Below are 26,478 nucleotides of genomic sequence, written 5' to 3'. Positions count from 1 at the left end.
ACAAGGCTCATTTTTGAGTGTGACGGAATACTCTCCACTTGCCTGGATGAGTGCTCAGCACCATCCAAGGCAAAACAACCACTTGATTGGCACCCCATTCACCACCGCCATACAGTGGCAGCAGTGTGTGTCATTTACAAGATGCACTGCAGACCTCATCAAGGTTTCTTTCAAAGCATCTACAACCAAGAAGGACAAGGACAGGAGATACATGGGACACTGTCATTTGCAAGTTCCCCTCCAAGAACCACAGTATCCTGACTTGGAAATATATCACTGTTCACAGCTGCTGGGTGAAAATCCTGGAACATCCTTCCTAACAGCACTGTGGATGTGCCTACACCACATGGACTGCAATGGTTCAAGAAGACAGCTCACCACCTTCTCATGGGCAATAAATGCTGGCCTAACCAGTGATGTCCACACCCTGTGAGCAAATTTAAAACGTAGTTTTATGTACAAGGTAGTTGAGTTGCATATTTTAATTACCTGCATGTTAAATTGTTTCCCATGTGGTAGATTTTTGCTCTCCACCTTTTACTTTGATCCATCACAGATCCAGCAAACAATAAAGATTTGAATTGACACAAGGTGTGCAGCAACTACGTGTCTTGGTGATTCACGATTCATTGAGTAGATGTAACTTGTTAGTGAGTCAGACAGATTAACAAGGCCCCAGACTTGATTCTCAGTCAGAGATTGATCTCCAGTCAGGCTCGACAGACTGGAGGGACTGATTGTGGACAAGTCCCCAGGACCGGATGGAATGCATCCAAGGGTTCTGAAAGAAATGGCGGAGGTGATAGTGGATGCCTTGGTGGTTATTTTCCAAACGTCACTGGATTCCGGGGAAGTGCCGGAAGATTGGAAAACGGCTAATGTTACGCCGTTGTTTAAGAAGGGTGGCAGGCAAAAGGCAGGGAATTATAGGCCGGTTAGTTTAACGTCTGTTGTAAGTAAAATTTAGAATCCGTCATCAAGGAGGAAATAGCGAGACATCTTGAGGGGAATTGCTTGATAGAGCAGATGCAGCACAGTTTCGTTAAGGGGAAGTCGTGTCTGACAAATTTATTGGAGTCCTATGAGGATATGTCTAGGGCGGTGGATAGACGAGAGCCGGTGGATGTGGTCTTTCTTGATTTTCAGAAGGCGTTTGACAAGGTACCTCACAAGAGGTTATTGCAGAAGGTAAGGGGGCATGGAGTTGGGGGTAGGGTGTTAGCGTGGATAGAGGATTGGTTGTCAAATAGGAGGCAGAGAGTGGGGGTTAATGGGTGCTATTCGGATTGGCGGTTGGTGACTAGTGGAGTGCCCCAGGGGTCAGTGCTGGGGCCTCAGCCATATAGATGATCTGGAGGAGGGAACCGAATGTATGGTGTCGAAATTTGCTGATGACACCAAGATTGGTGGAATGGCAAATTGCGCGGAGGGTGTGGAGAGTCTGGGCCAGGAACTGGCAAATGGAATTTAATGTTGGCAAGTGCGAGGTGGTCCACTTTGGTAGGAATAATGGTAGGAAGGACTATTACTTTTGTGGCGAAAAACTGCAGCAGGCTATGGTGCAGAGGAACCTCTGGGTCCTTGTGCATGAGTCGCAAAAACCCAGCCTGCAGGTGCAGCAGGTGGTCAGGAAGGCTAATGGGATGCTGGCCTTCATCGCGAGGGGGATTGAATATAAAAGTAGGGAGGCCTTGCTCCAGGTGTATAGGGCATTGGTGAGGCCGCAGCTGGACTACTGTGTGCAGTTTTGGTCGCCGCACTTATGCAAGGATATTTTGGCCTTGGAGGGAGTGCAGAGGAGGTTTACTAGGCTGATACTGGAGTTGAGGGGGTTGAGCTATGAGGAGAGGCTGAATAAACTAGGCTTGTACTCGTTAGAGTTGAGAAGAATGAGGGGAGATCTCATTGAGACATATAAGATGATGAATGGGATGGATAGGATAGAGGTGGAGAGACTCTTCCCGCTCAGAAAGGACAGTAGGACTAGAGGGCACAGCCTCAAGATAAAGGGGAGGCGGTTTAGAACGGAGTTGAGGAGGAACGTCTTCACTCAAAGGGTGGTAATTCTCTGCCCATTGAAGTGGTGGAGGCTGTCTCGCTAAATATTTTTAAGATGCAGGTTGATGGGTTTTTGATAAGCGAGGGGATTAAGAGTTATGGGGAGAGGGCGGGAATGTGGAACTGAGCCACGACAGATCAGCCATGATCTTATTGAATGGTGGGGCAGGCTCGAAGGGCTAGATGGCCTACTCCTGCTCCTGGTTCTTATGTTCTTATTATGTTCTAAGAAGACCAGTTTCCTGTTCTTGATTGTTGGGAATGACTCTTTGAAAGGAGTTGGGGGAAACTCCTTGACTGGGTGAGGATGTCATGTGAAAGCTGGAGCAGGGCCAGATGTCATGCTGTTGATGGTTGAGTAATCTTTTGACACTCGCTGTTTAGACACTCATTTGAAACATGGCGGGCTACTTGGGAGAAATACTGGAGAATTGCTGGTGTAATTAAGTGCCTTAGCAGGAGAAAAGAGAAGATATTTGAAGTTGCTTGAAATTGAGGAAGACCTTTAGTTAGCAAATTGTGCGTTGTATTTGATGGTATGTTAAGTTAGGGAATATGGTAACCTGGTGTAACTTGGATAAACCAGGAGGTGAGGTGACCATAACTGAGAACACACACCCTCTCCTTGTTTTGAGATTGACCAGTGTGCCATCTGGGAGAGGCAAGTACTTTGCTTTGAAGCTCCTTTCAGTATTTTATTGTGCTCATTCTCTCCTTTGGCACAGCGCATTATTCTGTCACCTCGTATGGTGAAGTGGTGCTGATGATTTTATCTTGCGATTCCTTGTTTTGTTGTGTCTGTACAGCTTTCATAAAACTTAACTCTCTTTTGTGTGGGTGGGAAGAATATAAACTTTTTTAAAATTACTGACCAAGAATTCTCAGAGAAAGCATCCTTACTTTACACTGTGCTCCCAGAAGAAGCATAGTAGTGTATTCTGTAAAATAATAGCCAGAAGAAAAGTGTACAAAATCATTATAATATATGAGCAAAATGAGGAAAACCACGTGAAAAACAATTGACCATTTCCATTTGTGTTTTCATGATTTCTAAATAGTCTTTCCCACCCCTATCTCTCCGCGCACCCCCTCCCTGCCAGTCAAAACCACCTTGTCTATAAAATATGAAACACTGACTTTGGACATGATGGCATTGATGCTTTTATATTACTTCTTATTCCTGCAATTCTGACATATTTGAGTATAATTGCAATCATTAACCTCTCCAATAATTTATCTCCCTAAACGAGCCACAAGATGTCCCAGTGAACTCGACAGATAAGTGTCAACATATTACTTTGCCACATTTGGTTCCATCAATTCGTAGTACTTTTCAGGAGGACAACTAGAGATGGACATGAACAGGAATCTGTGCAGAGAATGACAAGTTAACCTTTCTGTTTCAGACCTTCCAGCTCCATCTCCATTTCTATTTTCTTCATAAGAACATAAGAACATAAGAAATAGGAGCAGGAGTAGGCCATCTAGCCCTTCGAGCCTGCCCCGCCATTCAATAAGATCATGGCTGATCTGTTGTGGCTCAGTTCCACTTTCCCGCCCTCTCCCCATAACCCTTAATCCCCTCTCTTATCAAGAACCCATCAACCCGCTTCTTAAAAATATTTAGCGAGGCAGCCTCCACCACTTCAACGGGCAGAGAATTCCAGAGATTCACCACCCTTTGAGTGAAGAAGTTCCTCCTCAACTCCGTTCTAAACCGCCTCCCCTTTATCTTGAGGCTGTGCCCCCTAGTCCTACTGTCTTTTTTGAGCGGGAAGAGTCTCTCCACCTCTATCCTATCCATCCCATTCATCATCTTATATGTCTCAATGAGATCTCCCCTCATTCTTCTAAACTGTAACGAGTACAAGCCTAGTTTATTCAGCCTCTCCTCATAGCTCAATCCCCTCAACTCCGGTATCAGCCTAGTAAACCTCCTCTGCACTCCCTCCAGGGCCAAAATATCCTTGCGCAGGTGCGGCGCCCAAAACTGCACACAGTACTCCAGCTGCGGCCTCACCAATGTCCTATACAGCTGCAGCAAGACCTCCCTACTTTTATATTCAATCCCCCTCGCTATGAAGGCCAGCATCCCATTCGCCTTCCTGACCACCTGCATAGCTTCCTCTAAAACTTTCATATAATGACTACCCCTAGTTAATGTTGAGGAAGTTAATCCTCCACGATTGCGACCACCCCCACTCCCCTGCCTCCTCTTTTACCTCTATTCCTGTCTCGCCAGAACATGCTATATCCTGGAAAACTGAGTTGCCTGCTGCCCCCTCAACCATGCCTCAGACAGCAATGACATCATAACCCCATGTTTTAATTTGTGCCTTCAATTCATCTACTTTGTTTGTAAGACTCCTTGCATTAAAATAAATACCATCCAACCTTGCCCAACTCCCTTGTGCCTTAATTGGGCCACAAGACATATGCCTTCCAGACTCACTAGCTGGGGGGTTGGTGGGGGGGAATCTTGCCACAAAAATTTGAAATGCCAAACAGGTGTGAAAACAGGAGAGAATCATGCTAATTTTTTTTTCTTTTTTGATGAGCTAAAAATTAATTCTAACCACACTCTTGAGGGGAAATTATTATGAAGCAAGATCTGTTTCCCACCAGGTCTCCTAGGCCTAAATTCTCCTGAAAGCTGGCAGATTATAGCAGAGGTCACCATTGCACATATCTCTGCCACTGCCAACCCCCCTGAATATCATTGGCCTCAGATGGATTGGCTTATCGTCTGTTGGGAGGATCGAAGGAGGCGTTCTTCCTCCTTCCCTCTTGTGCAGCAGAATCACGCGTAGTGCCAAGGAGTTGCCTACCGTTGCTTTCCCCTGCACAGTTATCTCCCCCAGTAGTATCCAAAACAGTATATATGTTAGAAAGGAGGATGGCACAGTGGACTCCTGCATTACCTGCCTTCCTCAACTCTGCTATATTTTTTGAAACCATTAGATATCTAAAGTCCAGCTTTCTGGCAAATCTGAAGACAGCCTTGACGAGGAAGTCGCCTCAGAAGACTAAGTTCAGATTATTGGCCTACAGCAAGTTATGTTTAGTGACAAACTTGATTGGCAGTGTTACTGGAGTGCTTCCTTCCTGGTACGTGATTGCAACAAAATTTACCAAATAGTAACAGCACAAAGATTTCAAATCTAACTTTTCCTTTACATTTTAAAATCATTTATAGAAGATTGATTTCAGAAAAACCAAAAAAGTAATCCACTATGATATGAAACTAGAGCATAAACCTTCACCTGTTATTTCATGGCTTTATGAAAAGGACACATCGGCCAAAGATATTCAACATGGAGAAATGTGTAGTGTATTACTCCCCTGGCCTCTACAATGCTATTCTGTAATTGGCTGTAAGAGAGTGTCGTATATGACTTGCTCCATTTTGAGTTGCTTTTATATTTGCTGTTGAGGTCTCTAAGGTAACTACTCTACATCCTCGATTTATTTTTGTAATTTGCATTCTTATTATTGTGAAAGAGTGTGGAGGTCATGTTCAAGTTGTGCAGAGGCAGAATGTTATGTGCAGTTTTAGTTCCTTTCTTTAGGAAAGACCATAGGATGCAAAAAGGGAAGTGCCAGGGGTTCATTATATGGTGATAGTAGTTAAAAATGAGACATTCCAGGGAAGGTGATGGCCTAGTGGTATCATTGCTACATTATTAATCCAGAAATTCAGCCAATATTCTGCGGACCTGGGTTCGAATCCTGCCACGGCATATGTGGAATTTGAATTCAATAAAAGATATCTGAAATTGGGAATCTACTGATGACAGTGCTGATTGTTGGAACAAGTTATCTGGTTCATTGATGTCCTTTAGAAAAGGAAATCCGCCATCCTTACCCGGTCTGGCCTACTGTATGTGAGTCCAGAGCCATTGCAATGTGATTGACTATCAACTGCCCTCTGAACAAGAGCAGCTAGGCTTGGGCAATAAATGCTGATGATGCCAATATCCCACAAATGAATTAAAAAAACAAACATGTTTTATTTGATTGAATAAGGCAGTCAAATGATAATAGATTTTGTTAAGTTACATTGACCCAGGGAAATTATTTTTGCCCAATTAGTCAATAACCAAAGATATTGACATGCAATTATCTGAAGAATAATGAGGGAGGTTAGGAGACTGGTTTGTTTTTTACTTTGGATGTTTGGATATTGACAGTATTAAAGGGATATAAATAAATATTTGCAGTACTTTAAAGGCTATAGGAAAATAGCAGGAAAGGGGACTTTCAGAGAGCCAGCACAGAAATTCTATGATTTTTACTGTAGAGAGCCCGAGGGCCATGTGCGGCCCATCTGAGTTTTGAGTGTGGCCCATGAAACTTTGGTTCACCATTGCCCACATGTAGTTGTCACATTCAGCTGCTTTTCATCCATGTAATTTTCTTTCCTACTGGTATGACTGAAATGATACGCATGTAAAGCAAGGGCAGATGTAGTAAGGTGTGTGCTGAATGCACATGACATTGACTGAGAGCCATGTGCTCACTGCACCTAAAGTATAAATATTTATTTTATCTTTACCATTTGAAGTTCTATTATTATGTAAATGATAGAATATTTTCTATAACACAGTATGAAATATTTGTTAAGTATTTAATTTTATTCATGGGGTCATGGTTAGCGAACAAGCCTGATTTCAATCTTGCAGCCCATGAGATGAAGATGGGCCACTCAGCTAACCGAGGTTGCCTATTACTGATATGTAGGCAATTTTCAAGACCATGCATTTTCACTTTTTTTTTATCTTAGCCAGTTGTGAGGCAGCATACTGCTGCAACTAAGTACAACAGTGTTACTACAGCGAAGTCTGACAGTGAGATACTGGCATGTGATTGTCTTTTTTTATATTCAGCCCTGAGTAGCAGCTCTAAGAATCTGCTGAGCAGAAGGGATTTTTCTTTTTAAAAGGTACTATGTAGCTTGCACCATGTAAATATTCTGAACATTTTGGGCTTGCTGCTGTTCCTTTGCTGTCTGTTTTTAATCAGGAAATTTGCATTCATATCGAGTTTTATTATCAAAAATGTAATGTCTCAATCTTTTTCAATTGTACCGTCAAAGCCATTTTAATTTCATTTACATAGAAACATAGCAAACACTTATACTTTGAGTTAAGATGTCTTTCATAACAACAATGTACAAACGTGTAGAAAAACATCACGAGTCGCTTCACAGAGATGTAATCAGTTTAAAAAAAAAAGGATGCCGAACAAGGGCCACACATACCAAAACTTGGTCAAAGAATTGGATTTTAAGGAGTACCTGGACTCCACAGCATACTTGTCTGACACTAAAAGCTAGCATTTACAAAAGCCCCATACCAAAGAAAATTGAGATCTGTCAGCACAATTTCCTGAATGTGACTTCTATTGTAACATTTTCAAGGAGCTTTACAGAACTGAAAGTTCCTGTAAATGTTCTAGTTGAAGATAGAGGTAAGCACTGCAGTTAGTAAAATAATAGGGAACATTGGTGATGTGGTGAGATGGACTGGTTTCAGTCCATCAGAGAAGAGAATTGATGAGTATCATTAACTTGCTGGGTTGGAAATAAGTGGAGTTTATTTATTAGTGTCGCAAGTAGGCTTACATTAACACAACAATGAAATTGCTGTGAAAATCCCCTAGTCGCCACATCCTGGCGCCTGTTCGCCTACACTGAGGGAGAATTTAGCGTGGCCAGTGCACCTAAACAGCAAGTCTTTTGACTTTAAAAAAACTTAATTGATCAGTATCATTAACCCTGCTGGGTTGGATATAAGTGGATCTGGGTAAGATTTCTGTTTCACAGGCCATCAGATTTTATTTTGGATTTTCATTGTTCATTACCATTTTGGCAGTGAATAGTGAAAGGTCGTGCTTCAGATGTCCTTGCAGTCTTCGTCATTGTACTGAGGCTGAATAAGCATTCTCTTGACGTTTTGTACTTTATATCTTTTCACGTCTTTTTTTCCCCTTGTGCAACAGTTTTAAACCTTCTCCCTGGAGAACAGTTCTTGTATGTTTTCCTGTTGAAGATGTAAATTATATATTTTTTCAAATCTGGAAAGTCTTCATGACGTCATCTGAGTTTTTTTCAGAAATATTTGAAATATTCAGATATGAGAAATGTGAAAAAAATTGAAACTCGCGACTTAGAAATAAATATTAAAATGTGTTCTTTTCAACATAACGTACAGTTTCTGAAATAAAACAGAAAATGCTGGAAAAACCCAACAGGTCTAGCCACATCTGTAGAGTGAGAAACAGAATTAACAATTGAAGTCTGTGACCTTTCAACAGAATGGCAGAATTTTACTTTAGTGTTATCTGTCTGTTTTGATTGAAAAATCTACCCTTAAAAATTCTAGTTCCAAAATACAATATTTCAATTATCAATCCTATCAATTTTGCACCATCCAGTCTAACCAGACATGCTGGTTTATCAGTGGCCCTGTAGTATCACATATCAGTCATCCTTTTGTCTCTGTTTTTTTCTGTCACCCTATTTTAGCTAAAATCGAAGTATCTAGAACAGTTTGTGACACAGTGGATAGTATTGTTGCCTCACAGAAATGGTTTTGGGGAAAATTAATGGGATTGAAGGCAGACAAATCTCCAGGTCCTGATAATCATAGAACATAGAACATTACAGCGCAGAACAGGCCCTTTGGCCCACGATGTTGCGCCGACCAGTTAAAAAGCAATGACCCTCTAACCTAAACCAAACCCTTTCCATCCATAAACCTATCCACGGACCTCTTAAACGCCCTCAAACTAGGCGCATTTACAACTGCAGCAGGCAGGGCATTCCAACCCCTCACCACCCTCTGGGTAAAGAACCTATCCCTGACATCCGTCCTATAACTACCACCCCTTAATTTACAGCTATGCCCCCTCGTGCTAGCTTTCTCCATCCGAGGAAAAAGGCTATCACTGTCCACCCTATCTAAACCTCTAATCATCTTATATGTTTCAATAAGGTCCCCTCTTAGCCGCCTTCTTTTTAACAAAAACAACCTCAAATCCCTCAGTCGCTCCTCATAGGACCCCCCCTCCATACCAGGCAACATCCTGGTAAACCTCCTCTGCACCCTCTCCAAAGCCTCCACATCCTTCCTATAATGTGGGGACCAGAACTGCACACAATACTCCAAGTGCGGCCGCACCAGAGTTTTGTACAGTTGCAACATGACGTTGCGGCTCCTGAATTCAATCCCCCTACCAATAAACGCCAAGACACCGTATGCCTTCCTAACAACCCAGCTACTTGATTCCCAACTTTCAGGGATCTATGTACACATACACCTAGATCCCTCTGTTCATCCACACTATTCAGAGTCCTACTGTTAGCCCTATACTCTACACATCTGTTATTCCTGCCAAAGTGAATTACCTCACACTCTTCCACATTAAACTCCATCCGCCACCTCTCGGCCCAGCTCTGCAACTTGTCCAAGTCTCCCTGTAAACTAAGACACCCTTCCTCACTATCTACCACACCTCCGACTTTGGTGTCATCAGCAAATTTACTAATCCACCCAACTATGGCAGGGCAGGCTCGAAGGGCTAGATGGCCTACTCCTGCTCCTATTTCTTATGTTCTTATGTTATGTTCATCCCAGAGTACTTAAAGTGGCCTTGGCAATGGTAGATCCATTCGTAGTTATTTTCCTAAATTCTTTGGACTCTGGAATAATTCCTACAGATTGGATAGTAGCTAATGTAAGCCCGTTGTTCAGAAAAGAAGATAGAGAGAATATAGAGAACTATAGACCAGTGAGCCTAATGTTGGTACTGGGGAAATTGCTAGAGTCCGTTATCAAGGATTTCATAACTTCGTCATTTGGAAGGCAGCGGTATAATCGGGACAAAGACAGCATGGATTTACCAAAGGGAAATCCTGCTTGACGAATCTATTGGATACTTTGAGGATGTAGTAAGTACAGTTGACTGAGGAGAACCAGTGGATGTTGTTTTAGACTTTCAAAAGGCTTTTGACAAGATCTCACATAATAGACTACTATGTACAATTAAAGCACATGGGGTTGCAGATAATGTCTTGAGATGGATAGAAGGCTGGTTAGCAGATAGGAAGCAAAGAGTTGGCATAAATGGGTCTTTTTCTGATTGGCAGTCAGTGACCAGTGGGGCTCTATGGGGATCTATGCTAGGACCCCAACTGTTCACATCATATATTAATGATTTGGAGAGGGCACTGAATGTATTGTCTCCAAATTTGCTGATTGCAAAGTTGGATGGGAAAGTGAGCTGTGAGGAGGATGCAGAGATGCTTTACCATGATTTGGACATCTGCATGGTAGATGCAGTATAATGTGGATAAATGTGAGATTATCTACTTTGGTAGCAATTATAGGAAGACAGGTAGTTACTTGAATGGGTGTAAATTGAGAGAGGTGGACACTCAACGAGACCTTGGAGTCTTTGTGCATTAGTCGCTGAACGTAAGCATGCAGGTATAGCAGGTAGTAAAGAAGGCAAATGGTATGTTGGCCTTCATCATGAGAGGATTGAGTAAAAGGACAGGTTGTTTTGCTGCAATTGTATAAGACATTGGTGAAGCCACACCTGGAGTATTGTGTGCAGTTTTGGTGTCCTTATCTGCGGAAGAAAGTCCTTGCTACAGAGGGAGTACAATGAAGGTTTACCAGGCTGATTCCTGGGATTGCAGGTCTGTCATATGAGGAGAGATTAAGTTGGTTAGGATTACATTCAGTGGAAGTTAGAAGAGTGAGGGGACCTCCTGGAAATTTATAAAATTCTAACAGGGTTAGAAAAGGTGGATTCAGAAATAATGTTCCCAATGGCGGGGGGAATCCAGAACCAGGGGTTATGGTTTGAGGATAAGGGGTAAACCTTTTAAAACTGAGGTGAGGAAAAATTTCTTCATCCAATGGATGATGAATGTAATAGAGGCCAAAATGTTGTCTGATTTCAAGAAGAAATAAGATGTAGCTCTTGGGGCTAAAGGGATCAAGGGATATTGTGAGGGCTGGGGGAGGAATCAGGGTATTGAATTTGATGATCAGGATGAATAGCAGAGCAGACTCCAAGGGCCGAATGGCCTACTCCTGCTTCTAGTTTCTATGTTTCTACAGCACCAGCGTTTTTCTTTTTAATAATCATCAAGACACTAACGCAATGGACTTTTTTTTTCATTTGTGGGAATGGGCTTCGCTGCCTGGTCAGCATTTATTCCCCATCCGCAGGATAGCACGGTGGCAGTGGTTAGCATTGCTGCCTCACAGCACCAGTGACCAGGGATCAATTTCTGACTTGGGTCACTGTCTATGCAGAATCTGCATGTTCTCCCCAAGTCTGCGTGGGTTTCCTCTGGGCGCTCTGGTTTCCTCCCATAGTCTGAAAGATGTGCTGGATGGGTACTTTGGCCATGCTAAATTCTCCCTCAGTGTACCTGGACTGGTGCCAGATTGTGGCGGCTAGGGGGTTTTCGCAGTAATTTCATTGCAGTGTTAATGTAAGCCTAATTGTGACACTAATAAATAAGCTTTAAATTGCATATGAACTTTTGATCCTGTGTTGGGTGTAGATTCCTTGAGGTCAGATTAGTCATCACTCTTTAATGCTTTGCTTGTACAATTTAAGAATGTTTGATTATAAGTGATAGTGATTTTAAAGATTTTTATTCTTTGCCACTTCAGCAGATCAGAACCACCAACGAAATGTCGTAGCTGCTGCTGGAAGGCCTCGGCCTGTTAATGAAGATCGGCCAGCTGGTGCACCTCGGGTACGACGCAATCTCAGAAATAGACTTCTCGCTCGCAGACTTCTGGAAGCAGAACAGGATGCCCAATGTAATTAATCAGCAATTTTATAAGTACTTTTGGTAATTTCTTAGAATAGAGCATGCTTTGAGTTCTGCAAGTTGGCAGATGCTAGTGAGAAATTCCAACATGTTCTCATCGGTTAATCATTAAAAAGAGCTAAGTCCTGTTTTGTGCAACAGTCCGATAGAAAGGCACCCGGGTGCACCAAGTCATGGAAATTTATAATTTGAGTTTTAAAATTGTTTGATTGGGGGAGAAAGAGAAGACTCATTTTTCTGTGAATTTCATTTGGTTTAAAAGTTTCAGCGACGCTAATTCTTTATTATATATAACTTGAGAGTTCCAAAAGATCCAAGGGGCTGGGAGTACTATTATCTGCGGGCCATCTCTTTTAAAGAACTTCCAAGCATCCTTTGATATGTTTTAGTCTGCACATGTAGTTGACTTGATGCAAAGATGGCATTTTGCATAACTGTGGAAATAGATACATTAATGTTAGAGGATAGACTGTTAATCCGGAAACTCAGCTAATGATCTGGGGACCCAAGTTCAACTCTTGTCACACAGATGGCGGAATTTGAATTCAATAAAAAATATCTGGAATTAAGAATCTACTGATGACCATGAAACCATTGTCGATTTGTTGGAAAAACCCATCTGTTTCACTAATGTCCTTTAGGGAAGGAAATCTGCTCTCCTTACCTGGTATGCCCTACACGTGACTCCAGAACCACAGTAATGTGGTTGACTCTCAACTGCCCTCGGACAGTGAGGGTTTGGCAATAAATGCTGGCCAGCCAGCGATGCCCATGTCCCACGAATGAATTAAAAAAAGACCTAATAGTTGTGGCATGGATAGATAATCCAATGAGCTCAAATCCTACTATGGCAATAAACCTCATTTGTGGCCTCGCTAAAATTTTTCAGAAAATGAATCTTGCCACCCCTGCCTCCCAGGACTGCACGTGACTGCAGACCTGTACCTTCTGGTTAATCCTTGGTTCCATTAGGGCAACAAGTATACCAAGATTTGTACCAATTCTTTCACATGATGCGGGCGTTGTGACTAGGCCAGCATGTGCATCCCTAATTGTCATTTAGACATTTTAAAATTGAAGAGAATTAAAATACTGCAAACCTTGTGCAAGGTCAGATACTAGAAAAACTTGTCACCGTATGATAACTGATGTGGAGCAAATAGGAAAATCTTTTTATCAATCAGTTAATCTACTGAGAAGTGAACTTGTGGGTTATAGAGATATTATTCAGAGCTATTGTGCAGTCGCTGATCAGTGGGACTAAGATACTTTACTGGAAGGTGGGGAAAATCATTAGGCCGGTTCAATCAGTGTAAGATGGTGACAGATAATAGCAGGAGGAATTGCAGCAATTGGAATAGAAAGAAGGAAAGATTATGGAATTGCCACCTGATTTGTTATATTAATTCTGAGCACTTGCTACACAGGTTACTTTGTAGATCAAATGGCAATTTCAGCATCCATTTTGCAGGTGATGAGTGTTGTTGATAGTTGAGACTGTAGGTTGGCTGAGCATGTGGAACTGCTGAGTAAAGAATCTCTGCTGATGCATTTTCATCATATGAATATAATGTTTATAGGCGGTACTTCTGAGTAACTGATGACTATTGGGAAAACAAGGTCACGTAGATTGACTGTATCAACTCCCTCATTGCCTTTTTATTCCACGAACTGGAAACAGCAGTGGGCCGCTGTTAGCTGGGAGAATGTTTATTGAAAAATGATTATGCACAGCGTAGAATTTGCATGAGCTTTAGGCCCGTGTGATATTTTTGGATGTGTTACTAGTAAGGCAGCTTCCAGCCCTTAGTCATACAGTATAAGGATTTTCATTTACTTATTTTAGTCAGTAACTGCAATAGTTGCCCACATTTCACAACCCACCCATTCTCATTCGTACAGCTGTGGACTTAATATACTGTATTGTGGGTAATGAAACCATTATTAAAGATAGGACATAGTGTCAGCTTGTTCAATTTTGTACTGCTATTTGAATGCTTCATTGGTTCTGTTATTAGCCTCTTTGTTTGAATTAAGTATACATGCTTTCCATTTGACATTTTAGAAGGATACTAAGGATCGTGTTCCATTCAGTTATTGGTTGAGATAATCTTTTTTTTCCCCCAACAGCAACGTTTGTTACATTTAGCTAATAAAAAATAACTTGTGTTTAATTTGAAGAGGTGGTAAATGGTTATTGTACAATTATCCCTAACATCAAGGTGCACAGAAAATTGGCCGAGAATAGAATAGGGTATACTAAGGTATTGGGTGGGATCAAAAGGAAAGGGATCAATTCTAAATTATGGTTGCTGTGCATGTATATAACCGTGTAAAGTATGATAAATGAGGTTGGTGAGCTGCAGGCGCATAAAGCCACATGAAAATATGATATTGTCTTGATAATGGAGACCTGGCCCCAAGAAAGGCAGGCCTGAATTTTAAACATTCAAACTGTACTGTAAAGTTATATAACCCACAGAATGCCACAATCATCCTCAACACCAGTGCCCCACAAGGCTGTGTCCTCAGCCCCTTACTATACTCATTATATACCTATGACCATGTGGCCAAATTCCCCTCCAACTCGATTTTCGAGTTTGCTGATGACCTCACCATAGTGGATCAGATCTCAACCAATGACAAGACCGAGTACAGGAAAGGTAGAGAGAATCTGGTGAAGTGTTGTGATGACAATAATCTCTCCCTCAAAGTCAACAAGACAAAGAAGAAACGTAAAGGATAACATGCCTCTGCCTATATCAATGGGGATGAAATAGAAATAGGTGAGACCTTCAAGTTTTAGGTGTTCAGACCACCAACAGCTTGTCCTGGTCCCTCCATGCCGACACTATAGTTAAGAAAGCCCACCAACACCTCTACTGTATCAGAAGATTAAGAAAATTGTATGATGTGGGAACTGGTGGACCCCAGACCATGTCTGCAGTAAGTGCTGGTTGCTGGAGGAGCTCCAGCTCAAGGTAGATGAGCTGGCCTCTGAGCTACAGACACTGAGGCTCATCAGGGGGAGGGAGGGTGCCATTGACAGTGGGGTGCAAGAGACATCCACCCCCCCCAGACTGGCTAACTCTAAGGGTCAGGAACAGGAGGGGGCTACGGAGTGGAAGGAGGGTGGGGACCGGAGGAAGGAGGGTGGGGACCGGAGGAAGGAGAGTGGGGACCAAATGCCTCAGCCTCTCAATCTGCATAACAGGTTTGAAGTTCTTGCTTCCAGTGTGGACAAGAATGAGGGCGGTGAGGTTGGTGAGCAAACTGCACACGGTACAGTGATGCAGACACAGGTCATAGGCAAAGAGAAGGTGAAAGGGAACGTAGTAGTAATTGGGGATAGTGTGGTTAAGGGTATTGACACTGTCCTTTGTCACACTGACAAAGTGCACAGAAGGGTGTGTTGTCTGCCTGGTGCTCGGGTCCAGGATGTTGCATCTGGGCTGCAGAGGAACCTGGAGTGGGAGGGTGAGAATCCGGTCGTTGTAGTACATGTGGGTGCCAACGACGTAGGCAAAATGTGAACTGAGGATCTGGGGAGGGAGTTTGAAAAGCTGGGAATGGAATTGAAAAGTAGAACCAATAAGGTGGTTATCTCCGGACTACTGCCTGAACCGAGTGCAGACGGGCGTAGGGTTGATAAGATTAAGGAAGTGAATGGGTGGCTCAGGGATTGGTGTGGGAGGAATGGGTTTGAATTTATGGGGCATTGGCATCAGTATTGGGGTAGGTGGGACCTGTTCAGGTGGGATGGGGTTGGTCTGAACCATGCTGGGTCCAGAGTCCTGGCTAATCGTGTAAATAGGACTGTAGTTAGGGCTTTAAACTAATTGGGGGGGGGGGGGGGGGGGGGGGGGGGTGCGAGGGTAGGTGACATTACAGGGTCTAAAGTAAAGGAGAGGGTGCAGGTAGGGGAGGAGGCCAAGGATGTCCCAATAATAAAAGGAGTAGGGGGCGTGAGTATGGTTGGTGGCGTTCTGGCAAATAGGGTACAGGTGAAGGCTGGGATGAAGGCACTTTATCTGAATGCACGAAGCATTCGGAATAAAGTGGATGAGCTGATGGCGCAGATCAGCACAAATGATTATGATCTGGTGGCCATTACAGAGACGTGGCTGCAAGGTGACAGGGAGTGGGAGCTGAATGTCCAGGGGTATCAAGTGTTTAGGAAGGATAGGCAGGAGGAAAAAGGGCAGGAGGGGGGGTGTAGCTCTGCTGATTAAGGATAGCATCAGGGTGGTAGCAAGGGATGATATAGGAACCAAAGAGCAGAACGTGGAATCGTTGTGGGTGGAGATTAGGAACAGCAAAGGGAGGAAGACGCTGGTGGGTGTCGTTTATAGGCCCCCGAATAATGATCTGGAGGTGGGGTGGGCTGTTAACGCGCAAATAAATGCGGCGTGCAGGAATGGGACAGCGATAATTATGGGGGATTTCAATCTACATATTGATTGGTCGACCCATGTTGGACGCGGTGGGCTTGAGGAGGAGTTCTTGGAATGTTGCCGGGATAGTTTCCTCGAACAATGTGTGTTGGAGCCGACGAGGGAGCGAGCTATCTTGGATCTGGTGTTATGTAATGAGGCGGGTAGAATTGGGGACCTTGTGGTGAAGGATCCTCTTGGGAAGAGTGATCATTGTATGGTGGAGTTTCTGATGCAGATGGAGGAGGAGAAAGTGGGTTCCCGGACATGTGTCCTTTGTTTGAACAGAGGGGAGTACGGTAGGATGAGAGAGGAATTGGTGAATGTTGATTGGGGGAGTGCGTTGGAAGGTAGGTCTGCTGAGGAACAGTGGAGGATCTTTAAGGAGATCTTTCTTGGTGCTCAGCAGAAATTTATTCCGATGGTTAAAAAGGATCGTAGGAGGAGAGATAATCAGCCGTGGATAACGAAGGAGGTGAAGGAAAGTGTTAAATTAAAAGCGGATGCGTTTAGAGTAGCTAAGAGTAGTGGGCGAGAAGAGGATTGGGAGAGGTTTAAATGTCAACAAAGAATGACAAAGAAGTTGATAAAGAAGGGTAGGATAAACTATGAAGCTGGGCTAGCGCTTAATATAAAAAAAGATAGCAAGAGGGGGCACGGCTTTAAATTAAGGGGGGGTAGTTATAGGACTGATGTCAGGGGTAGGTTCTTTACCCAGAGGGTGGTGAGGGACTGGAATGCCCTGCCAGCTGCAGTTGTAAATGCGCCTAGTTTGGGGGCGTTTAAGAGATCTGTGGATAGGCTTATGGACGAAATGGGATTGGTTTAGATTAGTGGGTTAGTGTTTTTTTTTAAAAGCTGGTCGGCGCAACATCGTGGGCCGAAGGGCCTGTTCTGCGCTGTAATGTTCTATGTTCTATGTTCTATGAGCGGGAAGAGTCTCTCCACCTCTATCCTATCCATCCCATTCATCATCTTATACGTCTCAATGAGATCTCCCCTCATTCTTCTAAACTCTAACGAGTACAAGTCTAGTTTATTCAGCCTCACCTCATAGCTCAACCCCTTCAACTCCGGTATCAGCCTAGTAAACCTCCTCTGCACTCCCTCCAAGGCCAAAATATCCTTGCATAAGTGCGGCGACCAAAACTGCACACAGTACTCCAGCTGCGGCCTCACCAGTGCCCTATACAGCTGCAGCAAGACCTCCTTACTTTTATATTCAATCCCCCTCACCATGAAGGCCAGCATCCCATTCACCTTCCTGACCACCTGCTGCACCTGCAGGCTGGGTTTTTGCGACTCATGCACAAGGACCCCGAAGTCCCTCTGCACCGTCGCATGCTGCAGTTTTTCGCCACGTAAGTAATAGTCCTTCCTACCATTCTTCCTACCAAAGTGGACAACCTCACATTTGCCAACATTAAATTTCATTTGCCAGTTCCTGGCCCATTCACCCAGCCTATCTAGATCCTTCTGCAGATTCTCCACACCCTCCACACAATTTGCCGTTCCACCAATCTTGGTGTCATCAGCAAATTTCGACACCCTACACTCGGTTCCCTCCTCCAGATCATCTATGTAAATGGTGAATAGCTGAGGCCCCAGTACCGACCCCTGGGGCACTCCACTAGTCACCAACCACCAATCCGAATAGCACCCATTGACCCCCACTCTCTGCCTCCTATTTGACAGCCAATCCTCTATCCACGCTAACACCCTACCCCCAACTCCATGCCCCCTGACCTTCTGTAATAACCTCTTGTGAGGCACCTTGTCAAACGCCTTCTGAAAATCAAGAAACACCACATCCACCGGCTCTCCTCTATCCACCGCTCTAGACACATCCTCATAGAACTTCAATAAATTCGTCAGACACGACTTCCCCTTAACGAAACCGTGCTGCGTCTGCTCTACCAAACAATTCTCCTCAAGATGCCTCGCTATTTTCTCCTTGATTACGGATTCTAACATTTTTCCTACAACAGACGTTAAACTAACCGACCTATAATTCCCCGCCTTTTGCCTGCCACCCTTCTTAAACAACGGCGTAACATGAGCCATTTTCCAATCTTCCGGCACTTCCCCGGAATCCAGCGACGTTTGGAAAATAACCACCAAGGCATCCACTATCACCTCCGCCATTTCCTTCAGAACCCTAGGATGCATTCCATCTGGTCCTGGGGACTTGTCCACAATCAGTCCCTCCAGTCTGACGAGCACCGCCTCTCTAGTAACAATAATGTCATTCAGGCCCTCCACTCCTACCATCTTTCCATCGCTAACACCCGGCAAATTATTCACGTCCTCCTCCGTGAAGACAGAAACAAAAAAGTTATTCAGGGCCTCAGCCCTGAAAAGTTGTTTCCACTAGTAGGCGAAACTAGAACTGGGGGCATAACCTCAAAATAAGGGGAAGCAGATTTAGGACTGAGTTGACGAGGAACTTCTTCACACAAAGGGTTGTGAACCTGTGAAGTTCCCTGCCCAATGAGGCAATTGAGGCTACCTCATTAAATGTTTTTAAGGCAAGGATAGATAAACTTTTGAACAATAAAGGAATTAAGGGTTATGGTGAGTCGGTGGGTAAGTAAGATTTCCCTTCATTCTTCTGAATTCCAATGAGTATAGCCCCAGTCTACTCAGTGTCTCCTCATAAGCCAACCCTCTCAACTCTGGAATCAACTTAGTGAATCTTCTCTGCACCCCCTCCTGTGTCAGTATATCCTTTCTCAAGTAAGGAGACCAAAACTGTATACAGTACTCTAGGTGTGGCCTCACCAGCACCTTATACAGCTGCAACATAATCTCACTGCGGGAGCCACCCCAGAGTCCAACGAATTTTGGTAAATTACCACTCATGTATTTGCTATTTCTCCAGCCATCTCTTTTAGTATCCTTGGATGCATTCCATCAGGACCAGGAGACTTGTCTACCTTTAGCCTCATTAACTTGCTCAATGTTATCTCTTTCATGATAATTGTTTCTAGGTTTTCATCTGCCATAGCCTTCCTGTCATCAGTTTTTGACATATTACTTGTGTCTTCCACTGTGAAGACCGACACAAAATGCCTCAGCTATTTTCTCATTTTCAGTTATTACATCGCCTTCTCATCTTCTAAAGGATCAGTGTTTACTTTTGTCACTCTTTTTCGTTTTATATAAAATGCTGTGTTGGAGAGTTGGTGCAGGCTCAATGGGCCAAATGACCTCCTCCTACGGTGTAGGGATTCTTTGTAGGGGAAGTCCCCGAAAGCTGCTAATGTTGTTTTATTCTTTACTTACAATCGCTTATCTGTCTTAGCTTTTCTTCTCCTCTTTGCCTTCCCATGTTTTTAATTATTCTTGTCTCTATTGCTATTGCTGTCTGTCTTTGTTGAACCATGGGATGAATTTTACCATCCTACCTGACATGGGAATCGGAGCGGGTGGGGGACGGTCCATGGAAAAGTACGTTGACCCTTGGGCAGGATTTTCTGGTTTTGGGGCAAGTGAGGCCAAAAAAATCCCACCCCATTTCTTTATCTAGTGCTTGCAGATTTCTGTCTCCTATTTCTCTCTCCATATGCTGCTTACTATATTTATCCTTCGTGTTTCCCTTTTTGTTATTCTCTTTAATTTCATTATCTAGATTATTGCATTCTAATTTTATTATTATTCAGCAACCATGGTGCAGCGTGGGACAATCCTAAACCTGTAGATTAAAATGGCTAAGAGGCATACAAAAGCAATATTGGTCCCATTCTTTCTACCTTGATATGAAAACTACTAAGTCTTCCAGGATGATTCACTTTGGAGCCCAGTTGAGGTTAGGAAATTCCTGGGTCACTGCCCTGCCATCTTGAACAAATTACTTTAAAAGGTTTAAAAGGGACCTCGGGGTCCTTGTGCATGAGTCGCAAAAACCCAGCTTGCAGGTGCAGCAGGTGGTCAGGAAGGCGAATGGGATGCTGGCCTTCATAGCGAAGGGGATTGAATATAAAAGTAGGGAGGTCTTGCTGCAGCTGTATAGGGCATTGGTGAGGCCGCAACTGGAGTACTGTGTGCATTTTTGGGCGCCGCACCTGCGCAAAGATATTTTGGCCTTGGAGGGAGTGCAGAGGAGGTTTACTAGGCTGATACCGGAGTTGAGGGGGTTGAGCTATGAGGAGAGGCTGAATAAACTGGGCTTGTACTCGTTAGAGTTTAGAAGAATGAGAGGAGATCTCATTGAGACGTATAAGATGATGAATGGGATGGATAGGATAGAGGTGGAAAGACTCTTCCTGCTCAAAAAAGACAATAGGACTAGGGGGCACAGCCTCAAGATAAAAGGGGGGCGGTTTAGAACAGAGTTGAGGAGGAACTTCTTCACTCAAAGGGTGGTGAATCTCTGGAATTCTCTGCCCGTTGAAGTGGTGGAGGCTGCCTCGCTAAATATTTTTAAGACACGGGTTGATGGGTTTTTGATAGGAGAGGGGATTAAGGGTTATGGGGAGAGGGCGGGAAAGTGGAACTGAGCAGCGACAGATCAGCCATGATCTTATTGAATGGCGGGGCAGGCTCGAAGGGCTGGATGGCCTACTCCTGCTCCTATTTCTTATGTTCTTATGTTCTTAAGGTTTTTTTAAAAAAAACTATTGCTCAATTCTTGGTTTTATATTAAAAGAAGCATAAGGTTCAAAAACTTCACTTCAACGAACTGTTGTGGGGTTCAATTTTTGCTGTAAACTGATAAAAATACTTGCGCTTAAAATAAACGTGGTGACTCTCCTCAAATTTGGAATGCGAAGAATATAAAGGCAGTACAGCTTCAGTGCCTTTGCTACTGAGTTTAACCCAAGTATTTTTTTTTATTCCCAGTTGATTCACAACAAAATGTACCCTTTTGCAGCCAAGCCAAAAGAAACCTCTTTAGCCGTTTATGGAATGCTGACGAAACTACGGGGTCTTTGTTGCTGGTTTGGAGGGGAGATTGGACATTGGGATGGGCTGAGAAGGGGCAGATAGAGAGAAAACTGGAAATGTTAACATACCTGAGCTTTTGTCCATCAATCTTTCTCCTCTACTTTTTGAAGGAGACATCCTCAACTGAGATACAGTCTTTTGGACATACTTACTTGTACATCAACTGATTGGCTATTCTTAATGTATATGTGTGTGTTGGTAGGCTTTCCTGCTATGAATGGCATCTGAGCAAAACCTGATCATGCTCTTGTCGAATAGTTCACGTTTGTGGATATCAGCAAAATGCTGGACAGTGATTTGAAACAGGAACTCTGGTCATTTTCCCCTCAATCCGGGCACCTTGACCAATTGCATCCCTACTTCCTTTCCAGATACGACCAGCCGATTCTGCACAGACACCAGATTGAACCCAGACCTTCCTAATCTTTCAGCCTCAACTATTCAAGTCTTTTAATCAATTGATCAGTTGGGTTATAAAATCACTTCATTAATCCATAGATAAATGGTAATGTGTTAAAATGGATTGGCCCGTGGTTTCTTGGTATATAGTAATGCATGGGAGGTACCAGATTGGCAGTTACCAGTAGATTCAGTACTGGGGCCTGATGTTTAGATGTTTTTTAATAAGTTATTAAAGGAAAGTATTCTGTCCAACATATCCAAATTTGTGAACAATATTAAAATTGGGATCAGTGCCAAATGATGAATATCAATCTGCATAAATTTCAAAGGAATTTAAACAAGCCTGACAAATGAAACAGCAGATCCAATTTAATACTGTGACTGGAAGGTTAATGTGGATGACATACTAAAGAAAAACCCACCTGAGTTCTCAGCAGTTGGATAGGCTACCAACACAAATGATGTCAAAAGGGCAGGTAGTGCCCAGAAAACTATCCCTATTAAAAAATAACTTATTCAAGAAAGAAGTAAAGAAGAAAGTAAACAAGGAAGATTATACTTGTGTTTATATACTGTTGTATACTTCTGACACCAAGATTGGTGGAACGGCAAATTGCGCAGAGGGTGTGGAGAGTCTGCAGAGGGATCTAGATAGGCTGGGCGAATGGGCCAGGAACTGGCAAATGGAATTTAATGTTGGCAAGTGCGCGGTGGTCCACTTTGGTAGGAAGGACTATTACTTATGTGGCGAAAAACTGCAGCAGGCGACAGTGCAGAGGGACATCGGGGTCCTTGTGCATGAGTCGCAAAAACCCAGCCTGCAGGTGCAGCAGGTGGTCAGGAAGGCGAATGGGATGCTGGCCTTCATAGCGAGGGGGATTGAATATAAAAGTAGGGAGGTCTTGCTGCAGCTGTATAGGGCATTGGTGAGGCCGCAGCTGGAGTACTGTGTGCAGTTTTGGTCGCCACACTTATGCAAAGATATTTTGGCCTTGGAGGGAGTGCAGAGGAGGTTTACTAGGCTGATACCGGAGTTGAGGGGGTTGAGCTATGAGGAGAGGCTGAATAAACTAGACTTGTACTCGTTAGCGTTTAGAAGAATGAGGGGAGATCTCATTGAGACGTATAAGATGATGAATGGGATGGATAGGATAGAGGTGGAGAGACTCTTCCCGCTCAGAAAGGACAGTAGGACTAGGGGGCACAGCCTCAAGATAAAGGGGGGGTGGTTTAGAACGGAGTTGAGGAGGAACTTCTTCACTCAAAGGGTGGTGAATCTCTGGAATTCTCTGCCCATTGAAGTGGTGGAGGCTGCCTCGCTCAATATTTTTAAGACACGGGTTGATGGGTTTTTGATAAGCGAGGGGATTAAGGGTTACGGGGAGAGGGCGGGAATGTGGAACTGAGCCACGACTGATCAGCCATGATCTTATTGAATGGCGGGGCAGGCTCGAAGGGCTAGCAGGCCTACTCCTGCTCCTATTTCTTATGTTCTTATGTTCTTATACGAGGCCTTGGTGAGACCACATCTACAATACTGCACCGGAGTAAGGAGGACTAAAAGGAGTCATGAAAAGTCATTGGCCAGTAGGATTAAGGAAAATCCCAAGGCTTTTTATACATATATAAAGAGCAATAGGGTAGCCAGGGAGAGGATTGACCCACTCATGGGAGGGGAGGTAATCTATGTATGGAGCCAAAGGAAATGGGCGAGGTATTAAATTAGTACTTCGCATTAGTATTCACCGAAGAGAAGGACTTGGTGGATGATGAGTCTGAGGAAGGATGTGTTGATAGTTTTGGGTCACGTTGAGTTCGAAAGGTGGGGGGGGGCGTGGCGCATAGTGCGGTATTGGTGTTCTTTAGAAACACTATGAGAATCTTGAGAAACAGGGCCTGATGCGATATACCCCAGAATACTGAGAGAGGCAAGGGAGGAAATTGCTGGGGCCTTGAGAGAAATCTTTATATCCTCATTGGCTACCGGGGAGGTCTCAGAGGATTGGAGAACAGCCAGTGTTGTTCATTTGTTTAAGGGTAGCAAGGATGATCCAGGTAATTACAGGTCGGTGAACCTTATGTCAGTGGTAAGAAAATTATTGGAGAGGATTCTTTGAGACAGGATTTACTCCCATTTGGAAATAAGTAGACATATTAGCAAGAGGCAACATGGTTTTGTGAAGGGGAGGTTATGTCTCACTAACTTGATCGAGTTTTTGGAGGAAGTGAAGAAGATAATTCAGGGTAGGGCAGTGGATGTTGTCTACGTGGACTTCAGTAAGGCTTTTGACAAAGTGTCTCATGGCAGACTGGTACAGAAGGTGAAGTTGCACAGGATCAGAGGTGAGCTGGCAAGGTGGATACAGAACTGGCTCCGTCATAGAAGTCATGATGTGGAGATGCAGCGTTGGACTGGGGTAAACGCATTAAGAAGTCTCACAACACCAGGTTAAAGTCCAACAGTTTATTTAATAGTAAACCCACAAGCTTTCGGAACACTGTTCCTTCGTCAGATGAGTGGGATCAGAGAAGGGCATATAAAGGCACGCACAGTTTACAGAGTACTGGTTAGAATGCGAGTCTTTTCAGTTTCTATTCAAGTCTTAAAGGTGAAGACAATGTGAGTGGAGATAGCATGAAGCGTAGGTTAAAGAGATGTGTTTTGTCTCCAGACAGGACAGTAAATGAGATGTTGCAAGTTCAGGCAAGTCATGGGGGTTACAGATAGTGTGACATGTCAAGAAGGCATATGGCATGCTTGCCTTCATTGGCTGGGGCATTGAATTTAAAAATTGGCAAGTCATGTTGCAGCTTTATAGAATGTTAGTTAGGCCACAGTTGGAGTATAGTGTTCAATTCTGGTCGCCACACTACCAGAAGGATGTGGCGGTTTTGGAGAGGGCACAGAAAAGATTTACCAGGATGTTGTCTGATATGGAGAGCATTAGCTATGAGGAGAAACTTGGTTTGTTTTCAGTGGAACGATGAAGGTTGAGGGACGACTTGATAGAAGTCTACAAGATCATGAGGAGTATGGACAGAGTGAATAGTTAGAAGCTTTTTCCCAGGGTGGAAGAGTCAATTACAGGGGGCATAGGTTAAGGTGCGAGGGGCAAGATTTAAGGGAGATGTACAAAGCAAGTTTTTTTTATACAGAGGGTGGTGGGTGCCTGGAACTCGCTGCTGGGGGAAGTAGTGGAAGCAGATACAATAGTGACTTTTAAGGGGCGTCTTGACAAATAAATGAATAGGATGGGAATAAAGGGATATGGTCCCTGGAAGGATCGGAGGTTTTTGTTCAGTCGGGCAGCATGGTTGGTGCAGGCTTGGAGGGCCGAACGGCCTGTTCCTGTGCTGTAATTTTCTCTGTTCTTTGTTCTAACACTGGTCAGCATCTTATTGTCCTGCCTGCCACGGGAATCGGAACGGGGGAGGGGTGGCCCGTGGAAAGGTCCGTTGACCTTGGGTGGGATTTTGTGGTTTTGGGACGAATGTGGCTGTACAATCCCATTCACTGTACAATATTGCCTTCCTTATTTAATATAAGATGGAAATATGTTGGAAATAATTGAGAGAAGGTTTACGAGACAAATTCCTGCAATGGGTGGATTGTCTAAAGAAAGATTAGACAGGCTAGACTTATATCCGCTGAAGTTTAGAAGAATAAGTGGTGACTTGATTGAAACATTTAAAATCCTAAGAGTTGTTGGAGAGGTGGATATGGAGAGCATGTTTCCTCTTGCAGGAGAATCTATAACTAGTGGATTCGCTGTTTAATAATAATGGGTTGCCCGATTAAGACAGATAAAAGTTGTTTTTTCCTCTGAGGGTCTTAAATCTTTGGTACTCTCTTCCTCTAAACAGCGATAGATAGATTTTTGCTAAGCAAGGGGGTGAAAGGTAATGGGGGTTGACAGGAATGTAGAGTTGACGTTCCAGTAAGATCATCCATGATCTTAGAACATAGAACACTACAGCACAAACAGGCCCTTCGGCCCACAAGTTGCACTGATCACATCAATACCTACCAATCCATAGACCTATCTATAACCCCCAATCCCATTAAATCCCATATACTCATCCAGAAGTCTTTTAAAAGACCCCAGCGAGTTCGCCTCCACCACCACTGACAGCAGCCGATTCCATTCACTTACCACCCTCTGAGTGAAAAACTTACCCCTAACATCACCTCTGTACTTGCTTCCCTGCACCTTAAATTGTGTCTTCTCGTAGCGACCATTTCAACCCGGGGAAATAGCCTCTGAGAATCCACCCTATCTGTTCCTCATGTTGAATGTTAGTGCAGGCTCAAAGGACCGAGTGGCCTACTCCTGCTTCTAATCTGTATGCTCATATTGCAGGACAATAGCTCAGGCACATTAATATTTACAGTTTTCCCTCGCTCATCTCCACCAAACCAGCAGCAACAAACACCCTGATAGTTTGGCGCTACCAACCGTAAATGGTTACGGGAGCTTATTTTGGGTTGGTTGCTACTGAGTATGTTTTTTGTGAATTAAATGGGACTAAAAAAAGTACTTGGTTTCAATTTAGTGGCAGTGGCACTGAAGCTGCCGTGCCTGTAATACTCTTCCCAGTTCCAACCTTGAAGATGAGTTACCACATTTATTTCAAGATCAGGCTTTTCTATCACTTTACAGCAAGGATTGAACTCCACTAAAATGAAATTAAATTTCTGATCCTTCTAACTAGAGCAATGTTCCCTAGCTGCTGCTGTTCAAAATATAAGCAGCATACTTGGTTGTGTTCAGGAAATAT

The 26,478-nt window shown here is 43.6% G+C and overlaps 1 protein-coding gene across 2 annotated transcripts in view; it reads left to right on the top strand.

The window, feature by feature from the left end:
- The window catches only part of ddrgk1 (DDRGK domain containing 1), a 103,700-nt gene that overhangs the window by 32,777 nt on the left and 44,445 nt on the right, over positions 1 to 26,478 (top strand). Inside the window, exon 2 of one of the 2 annotated variants that reach the window (XM_080197229.1) lies at positions 11,754 to 11,906. In XM_080197229.1, the coding sequence (XP_080053355.1) occupies positions 11,754 to 11,906 (153 nt within the window). The remainder of the gene's footprint in view (positions 1 to 11,753; positions 11,907 to 26,478) is intronic. The other variant, XM_080197320.1, reaches the window with a different exon arrangement.

Source organism: Carcharhinus amblyrhynchos, chromosome 1 (assembly GCF_965287045.1).
Source record: "Carcharhinus amblyrhynchos chromosome 1, sCarAmb.v2.hapA, whole genome shotgun sequence".
NCBI lineage: Eukaryota > Metazoa > Chordata > Chondrichthyes > Carcharhiniformes > Carcharhinidae > Carcharhinus > Carcharhinus amblyrhynchos.
This window is presented reverse-complemented; position numbering and strand designations above follow the sequence as displayed.